The sequence below is a fragment of the Gordionus sp. m RMFG-2023 genome, chromosome 1, assembly GCF_954871325.1.
Source record: "Gordionus sp. m RMFG-2023 chromosome 1, tfGorSpeb1-WG-v2, whole genome shotgun sequence".
Classification (NCBI taxonomy): Eukaryota; Metazoa; Nematomorpha; class Gordioida; order Chordodea; family Parachordodidae; genus Gordionus; species Gordionus sp. m RMFG-2023.
In genome coordinates this window covers 1,136,412-1,145,294 of record NC_088775.1, presented here as the reverse complement: position 1 = coordinate 1,145,294, position 8,883 = coordinate 1,136,412, and the positions used below count along the sequence as shown (strand labels likewise).

The window sequence follows — 8,883 nt, the reverse complement described above, 5'->3', positions numbered from 1 at the left end:
TTCTTTCTTTCTTTCTTTCTTTTTATCAAAAAATAAAGAATATATGTATGTATTTATATAAAAAAACACTTGCTACATCATAAAAAATGGTCTTCATTTTTTGAATTAAATATTTTAAATGCAAAACTTTGAAGAATTTTTTTTTAAGTTTTAATTTATTTAGGACGGCTTAATTTAAAAACCTTAATTTTTTTTAGAAAGAAAGAAAGAAAGAAAAATAAAATAAAATAATTTTTTGAAATATAAAAAAACTTTTTAAAAATTAATTCTTAAATTTAATTGGAGATTATTTAATGCCACTGCCCGACCAAATCAAAATCTTATTTTTTTTTCTTCCTTTTCCAGGATTTAAATCATTTTTTTTGAAGATTTCTAACAAAAAATAACTATTCCTCTTGACAATTTCTATTTTCTGACACAAAAAATAATATATATCATTTCTGTATTTATATTTTTATATAGGTTTAAGGACAGATCTCATGACATATATATATATATATATATATATGTATTATAAAAAGAAATTTTGTAACCTCCAAAAATTAATCTTTAATAAAAAAAGCTAATATTTTTTTTGATTATATTGCGTGTTATTTTTTTTTTTTTTTTAATTTTTTTTTAAAATAACTCTCAGCCGGCAAAGGAAGATGGCACATAAGATTCAATCTTTTCTTGCTCTTGACACATCTTTCATATGACTTAAAAGAAAAATCATTCCCTTATATCCCCATATTGTATAAAACATCGAATTTTCAATCCAAGAGGAAAATAAATTTTTTTTAAATTTTTTTAAAACGAAATTTATGGTCGTATTATTCGTAAAAGGCGATAGTTTTTGGTTATTACTAGTCGTATGGCTCTTATTCGAGATCCATGCAGAGATTCTATCCATAGAAGATTCAAATTCCTTAGAGACCGCCCTATCTTCCAACAAGAATTTCGTTCTATTGTCTTACGCCGTAAAGTCAGTATATATATTATCTTTAAAATACTTAAAATTAATATAATCTATAAGTTGCCGTTTTAGCCGAAAATTCTTGCCCGTATTTCGTGACGTGTGCGACATCGCTGGATTAGAATGCGGAAAAGTATATTATTTAAATCGAAGGTAATACGAATACAGTATATGAGAAGTTGGCTACTAAGGGCAGGGGTATAATGGACCATTCATATGTCACTTAAGAACTTTCCCAGTCATACATCAAGTAAGGTTTCTTATTATTTTGATATGATTTATAAACAATTTTCCATTATTATATAAAAGTATCTTTAGGGTGGGTATTACACTCCACGAGGTGTAAATATCTCGTGTCATAGGATTAAACTCTTTCTAAAAGATATGATTTATTATTATATCTGAAATAAATTTTTATTTTAAAAAATAAATTAAATCAATTATCTTTTTAGAATTAATTAAATAAATTATTTTTTAAAATTAATTAAATAAATTATTATAGAATAAAATTAAATAAATTATTTTTTTAGAAATAAATTAAATAAATTACTTTCATATATCATATGATTTTTTATGTACATTGTCAAAAAGCCAGAAAAAAAATTGAGCTACACATATAGTGTAACCGCAATGATAGGGCGATGTTTAGCATCGTATAATTTAATAAGCAACATTCGCGCCATTTTCCGCTTTTTGAACTATTTAAATGAAGACATTTAATTCCTCATTTCCGGGGTTTTCCCGCTTTCGAGTTTTTAAAAATAAATGACCAATTGGAGAGATGCATTTTAATACCAGTTATCTATTTTACAAAAAAATTTTGACGAAATGATATAAAAAAAGAGAATTATAAACTTTATTCAGGCAGATTTTTCCAGGTTCTCATCCATAGCTGGGAAGACTTTTCCAATCTTCCCGCCAAAATAAAAAAATCCTAAACCCCCGCCGAATACATTTTTTTTTTGAATGCACTCTTTTTACCCTTATTAAAGTTAGATCCCAAATTTTTTCAGCTTCCAAATACCCCTTAAAATATTTTCAACTCCTTAGTGGCACATGTAGTAACACCCCACCCTTCCCTCATCAATTCAAACTTTTCGACCTGAGAACCCTGATATACAGGCGGGAAAAAATTCTAACAGATGATACGAAAGATAATGTCGTTTGGGGGATTCTGGAATCTCTGATTTGTAACCTTTTACCGATGGCGTAAAATTTTATTTAATTCCCATTTAACCGGAAAATGTATTCTAGCATGTGTAGAGTATTTACCCCTATAAATTTCAGCCATTTTAAGCCACAGACATTTTAGTAATTTTTTTTTCTAATTTATATGAAAAAATCCATATAAAAATTTAATATAAATTATAAGTAGTTTCGGAAGTTCGTTTGCTAAAATTGGCTGAAATTTATAGGGCGAATACTCTAACACATGCTAGAATACATTGATTTCCGGTTAAATATGATTCAAACGTTTTTTTAAATCGCCCTCCGCGAAGGATTTAAAATCAAGGGATTCCGAATCCCCGTTACGACACATATATAGCTATGGATTTTGTTCGTTTTTTTAAAATGCGGTTTATCATAAAATATTTAATAGCAACTTACTAATAAATTATCCTCATGTAACAAAAGAATAATCGTTTAGCAGTCACACGGGTGTCGTTCAGAGGTTTTTCGAGAAAACGCCGACAAGATAATTAGTCCCCAGTTCGGGGAAGCCTTTTTTTTTCTTCTTCTGGAATTAGCTTCTTCGAATAGGTTGGTTACGGTGATTAGAAAATTTGAGGCTATGTTTGGTTAATAGCTAACTTGTTGACAGACTGTCATATATCATTACCTCATGCCCCCCCCCCTCTCCCTTATTTTATCTTACGCCAGAAGTTAATTTTCCTTTCAGCACAAGTTTATTGCATTTATGAATAACGAAGGTTAAGAAGTAAAGTCAACTTCGAATAGTAGGGTAAATATAAATTTGGGAGGGGGGGGGGAGGCAATCTTTTGTCCCGTGCTTAATGAATGAATGCGAATATTTATTTTATCCTAAATTTTGTTTCTCTGTGTTACAGCTGATTTGCTCGAATAATCGCGAGTTGTGCGTAAAGGGCAACGTAAGAGGAGTCCCGAACGTCAAGGTATATACAGAAGGAAAGGTCATTTATCGAAACGAGGGATTCATGACACTAGGTTTAATATAGATTGTGTTAGATATAAATGATTTTTTTCTAAACATATTTAGACGAATTCCTGGATGAGATAGACAACTTGAACTTGAAATGATTTGTAACTTCGAATTTTGATTCCTTTCTCCTTCAATTTTTTTTTGTAAAAGAAAATTGATATGATAGTTTGATTTGTATATTTTATATAATATGCAATAATATATATATATATATTTATTTTTATTTATTTTATAATATTGGATCAGCTGTTTTTTATGTAAAATTGTTCAAAATAAAATAAAGAATATAATTAATCTATGGAAGGATCTTTTGTAAATTTTTTTCTTTACGGAAATTAAAAAACCCCTGACGACGTATTCATTTGAAAAGCGTTCGTTGAAATGCAAATCAGCTGGACGCGCCATTTTGTCAACACCATATGGTAATTACGCACATGTTAAAAATTGATATTAAATTGTTAACTTTGCTTTCCTTACTATCTCGATGATCAGGCAATTCTTTGATGGGGGAATGAATTAGCCTCTCGTTTAAAATTAATTTCTCATAATGACACGGGTTATCAAAATGGCGTCCCCAGCTGTTTTTAATTGATGTATATACACTTTTTACCCGAATGCCATCGTCAAGTTCTAGGTATTATCATATGTCATAGATACTTAATATCTTTGTCAATTCTAAATTTATTCTTAGATATAAAAATTAGATTAAAATTTAACAATTATTTTGTAAATTGTAAATTTAATAATCACCATTTATTATCATGGTGGCAGCGGATATAAGGCCATTTTCTTTATCCATTTAAATGAATGGAATTTGATTATTTTTAGTTTATTATCTAGAAGGAAGAGGAAGGATATAGTTGCGTAGATCCCAATCATATGTTTTTAATTTGATTTGATTGGCGGATAATTTTATATTTAAAAATAAAAATAATTAATTTAAGATTTAAAAAAAATTTAAACAAAAAAAATGTATTCATTTTTTTTTTTTATGTAATATTTTTATATTCGCTAGATGGTGTTTATTATAACTTTCCAATTTTCTTCCTTTCTTTCCTTTTTTTTTTTTTGGTAAATGTAGTTAAATTTATTTTATTTACGGAATTAATTTTAGAAGTTTGAAAAGTTTACAAAGTTTAGTAAGTTTAAAAAGTTTTGAAAAGTTAAATGAAAGAAATACCCGAACAGGATAACATCATATTTATAATTGCCCCCTACTCAAGGAAATTATAATCATGTGACATGTCAGATTTGATTTGAGTTTATTAATGAATAAAAAAAGGTATCAAATTTTATTAATCGCCATTTTTAATGAAACCCTGAAACCTAACAGCTGATAAATCTCTCAAAATCTTTAATTAGCCCTTATAGCGGTTCACTTTGAAAAAAAAGAAGATAGTTACGATGAAAAGGATAATATGGCTTCCAACTCGAGGAAATTATTTTTAATCACGTGACATGTCAGATTTGATTTGACAAATTTATTAATGTATAAAAAAAAGGAATCAAATTTTTATAAAATCGCCATTTTTAATGAAACCCTAAACCTAACAGCTGATAAATCTCTCAAAACCTTTCATACTCGTTATTTCCAAATTTCAAATTTATTTATTAATTTTGCGTCCTAAATCAGTTTTAAGAAAAAATATCTAAAGTTTCAAAAACTTTAAGAAGAAGAAAAAACACTAATTACTAAAATTACTAAAATTTCGTGGAATACCTTTTTGTTGGGGAAAAGGCGTGACACCTGTCATATATTACAATTTATTATAATTTTTTTTTTTGATTGTATATTTCAGTTTATATATGTTAATTAATTAATCTATAAATTACATCAATTAATTAACGTATACAATTAACCAGGGATGTAAAACCGAACCGTTCAAGAAAATTTTAAATTTCATTTAATGGGAATTTTGATAACAGGAGACATAATCGAAAACGATTTTCTAAGAGGGGTTCGAACCTGCCCCAGGTCCATTTTATACCGGGTTTAATGAGTTGCCCTTAAATTGGTCTCTGTTTGTTCTAAGGTTATGCCCAACCAAACAGTTTTAAATTTCTCGGGTTCGGGTTCACATCCCCGCAATTAACAATATATTCGAATTCAATTAATCCTGTTATTAAGTGCCTTTGAGGGTAAATAATTCTATTGGATCATCATGGAGAAATGGATAGATTTTTTTTTGTGTCTACTTCTTGATATCTATCCCCACACTTTTCTAAATTGGAGAATCTAACGATAGATTCAAGAGAACAAGAAAAATAACCTAAACGTTACTGTTGTTGAATCGCCTAACCTTGACCATCTCTGTTGTGCTTTTAGCCTAAAAATTTGAATTAAGCCTCTAATTTGCAGAGCTGTTAAAAGACACTTTTTAAATGGATCTAGATACAGATACATCGTTTAAAATAATATCTAGATACAGATATTTTAATCAAAAATGTATCTAGATACAGATATACCACATTTTGTATCTAGATCCTTTAACAACTCTGTTAATTTGAATCTAAACTTCAAGTTTCGAATATTTTTTCTAAATAAAAGCATGGCTACGTTGTTCTATAGTTGACTAAAGTTAGGTAGTTTAACAACACTACTAAACGTAATGTCTTCCAAAAGTTCTAACATTTAAGATAAAAATTAATTAAAACGGGAAGTGATTTTTTACTGTTCTCACTAATTCCTTTTTTTTTAAAAAAAGAAGTTCTTAGAAACCCTGAAGTTAATAATAATTCATAATTTTATTTATTTTATTCATTTATATGAATCTTAGTATTCTAAAAGGATGATATTGGATGACGAAATATATTTGGAAAGTTAGACATATTAAACCGGATTATTTATGTTAGAAATCTCCGTAAATTTCTTCGTAATTTGATTCGTCAGCTATATTTAAGTCACGTGTTCTATTTAACAATGGAGATCTTTTTTTTTTCTTAAACCTTTTTTTAAAAAAACCTAAATAAGCTGGACAAAAGATATTATTTCCAAAAAAAAAACTCGCGATTTTTAAAAAAACAAGGGAACACGTGATTAAAGTTTTATAGTGTTAAGGTATATAAGACTGACGGTGCATTCGTTAAAAGTGCACATCAATAAAAAAACAGCTGTGGACGCCATTTTGATTCCCATATTCATTATTAAAAGGAGGCAAATTTATTCCTGAGTTCTGACGCAAACTTTATTAAGGGAATTGCCTGATCATGGAGATAATGAGGAAGGCAAAGTTATCAATTTAATAGTCGTTTTTTTAACACGAGAATAATTTACTCTACGGGTTACCAAAATGGCGGATCCAGCTGATTTGCCATTCAACGACGCTTTCGAATGCATCATTGAGGAATGGATCGTCAGTCTGGGTATTATTATATGTCATTGATTAAATATAGAGAGTATTTGATAAAGAAAGAAAGAAAGAAAGAAAGAAAGAAAGAAAGAAAGAAAGAAAGAAAGAAAGAAAGAAAGAAAGAAAGAAAGAAAGAAAGGAAGAAAGGAAGAATGAATAATCTTTAATTGGAATCATGGTCCGACTTAAGGTGACAAATATGCCCGGACATTTATTTTATTTTATATAATATACAAAAAAAAAAGAATTAATTCAATACACTTTCAATTTTACAAGTTAGTTAATATCTCCGTATTTATTCAACAATCACATTATCCCAGGTTAAATAGAATGTAATATAATATATTTCGAATTGAGATATATCATTAATAATCAATATTCATTCAAATATATATATTTTTTATAATGTTTAACCAAATTTAATATGAAATAAAATAGGGAATGCTAATTAACAAGCTAAACTCTAACGAACTTGCGTCTCACGACTCCTGGATCTCTAGATCGCGCGCCATCAAAAAGGGTAGAAGTGCAGGATTGATCGGCGGAGGCCTGTTAATCCCCCCATATTCCGCTCATTCCTTGTGCGACAACGTGTATCCCATCATCCTTTTCTCCGTGGCCCTAGCGATTTTGCTCTACTTGGCGGTTATATTCGTCAAGCTTTGCTATTACATACGGGTAGCTTCCAGGAAGGGTGTCGCAGTACCTAACCTTTTGAACCCGTCTAGAAAGGGAGCAAAGCACGCTCATCACCATAGAAGCAAAGGATCGAAGCCCGATCATGAAATGATAGAGTACCAAGTTACGGATAATGTAGTGGTGCTCGGTGGCGACCGACAAATCATAAAGACACTCAGTAATCAAGAGGAAATATCCATGAAAGGCGGGAAACAGGGCTTAAGCGCGGGTAGTTCTAGCAATATGATAAATAGAAAAGCTGTCGCGGAAGGAAATAGAGTGGCCGAAATAGACACGTCCCCGTACAGAGCCGAAGGGATGGACGTTATCAGTTTACCTTAAAAACCTTGGATATGAATAATAATTGATTTTTTTTTTTTTTTGAAAAGAAATAATAAATAAAAACGAGTCTTTAAAGAATACACATGTGGGTAAATAGAAAAGAATCTTTAAAAATAATCTTTAGAATTTTCAAACATTTATTACTGTTTTTCTATTGGTTCCCCTAAAAATCAGTTTTGACACTTACATACACTTCAGAGCAGGAGATATATAAAAAATTTTAAAAATAATCTTTAGAATATTCAAACATTTATTACTGTTTTTCTATTGGTTCCCCAAAAATCAGTTTTAACACTTACATATACTTCATAGCAGGGGATATATAAAAAATTTTAATAATCTTTAGAATATTCAAACATTTATTACTGTTTTTCTATTGGTTCCCCTAAAAATCAGTTTTGACACTTAACACACACTTCAGAGAAGGGGATACATAAAAAATTTTAAAAATAATCTTTAGAATTTTCAAACATTTATTACTGTTTTTCTATTGGTTCCCCCAAAATCAGTTTTGACACTTACATACACTTCAGAGCAGGGGATATATAAAAAATTTTAAAAATAATCTTTAGAATATTCAAACATTTATTACTGTTTTTCTATTGGTTCCCCAAAAATCAGTTTTAACACTTACATATACTTCATAGCAGGGGATATATAAAAAATTTTAATAATCTTTAGAATATTCAAACATTTATTACTGTTTTTCTATTGTCTTCCCTAAAAATCAGTTTTGACACTTAATACACACTTCAGAGAAGGGGATACATAAAAAATTTTAAAAATAATCTTTAGAATTTTCAAACATTTATTACTGTTTTTCTATTGGTTCCCCCAAAATCAGTTTTGACACTTACATACACTTCAGAGCAGGGGATACATATAAAAAATTTAAAAATAATCTTTTAGAATATTCAAACATTTATTACTATTTTTCTATTGGTGCCCCAAAAATCAGTTTTGACACTTACATACACTTCAGAGCAGGGGATACATAAAAAATTTTAAAAATTATTTAACCCAATTTGCAGAGGAGGGTTAGGGCTATAGGAGAATAGGGCTGTTTTGGTAGGAGATGAAGGGAAAGAGACGGTTCTCGGTCGGAAGATTTTAATTTTATAAGTTTTTCGGACCGATTGATAACGTAGTGTTTTTTAAAAATAATAATTTTAATATTTTTAAATCTTATTTACAAAAAAATTGTCGATTTGGGAATGACCACTAGTAGACAAATACGATAGCGATTTGAAGCGGGCCACAGGAAACCAGAATTCGATCCCCCGCGAGAATCAGACATTTTTCCTATAAACCAATCTCTCGATGAAGTTAATGATTAAGGCTAAAATGGGTGAGACTAGATATTGGGGATTAGTGAT

At 29.2% G+C, this 8,883-nt stretch overlaps 1 protein-coding gene across 1 annotated transcript; it reads left to right on the top strand.

Moving 5' to 3' along the window:
* Positions 1-803: 803 nt before the first annotated feature.
* Positions 804-3,279, top strand: LOC135922508 (uncharacterized). The gene is made up of 4 exons (XM_065456869.1): positions 804-964; positions 1,016-1,088; positions 3,025-3,142; positions 3,195-3,279. Exons 1-4 carry the CDS (start codon positions 804-806, stop codon positions 3,233-3,235), a joined length of 393 nt encoding a protein of 130 aa, XP_065312941.1. The 3' UTR covers positions 3,236-3,279.
* Positions 3,280-8,883: the final 5,604 nt, after the last annotated feature.

Excerpts from the sequence above, each read along its gene's own strand:
- LOC135922508 (XM_065456869.1), top strand. The coding sequence starts at position 804 with ATGGTCGTATTATTCGTAAAAGGCGATAGTTTTTGGTTATTACTAGTC. Across the intron at positions 1,089-3,024 it reads CTGGATTAGAATGCGGAAAA|CTGATTTGCTCGAATAATCG; the intron begins GTATATTATTTA and ends TCTGTGTTACAG. Across the intron at positions 3,143-3,194 it reads CGAGGGATTCATGACACTAG|ACGAATTCCTGGATGAGATA; the intron begins GTTTAATATAGA and ends AAACATATTTAG.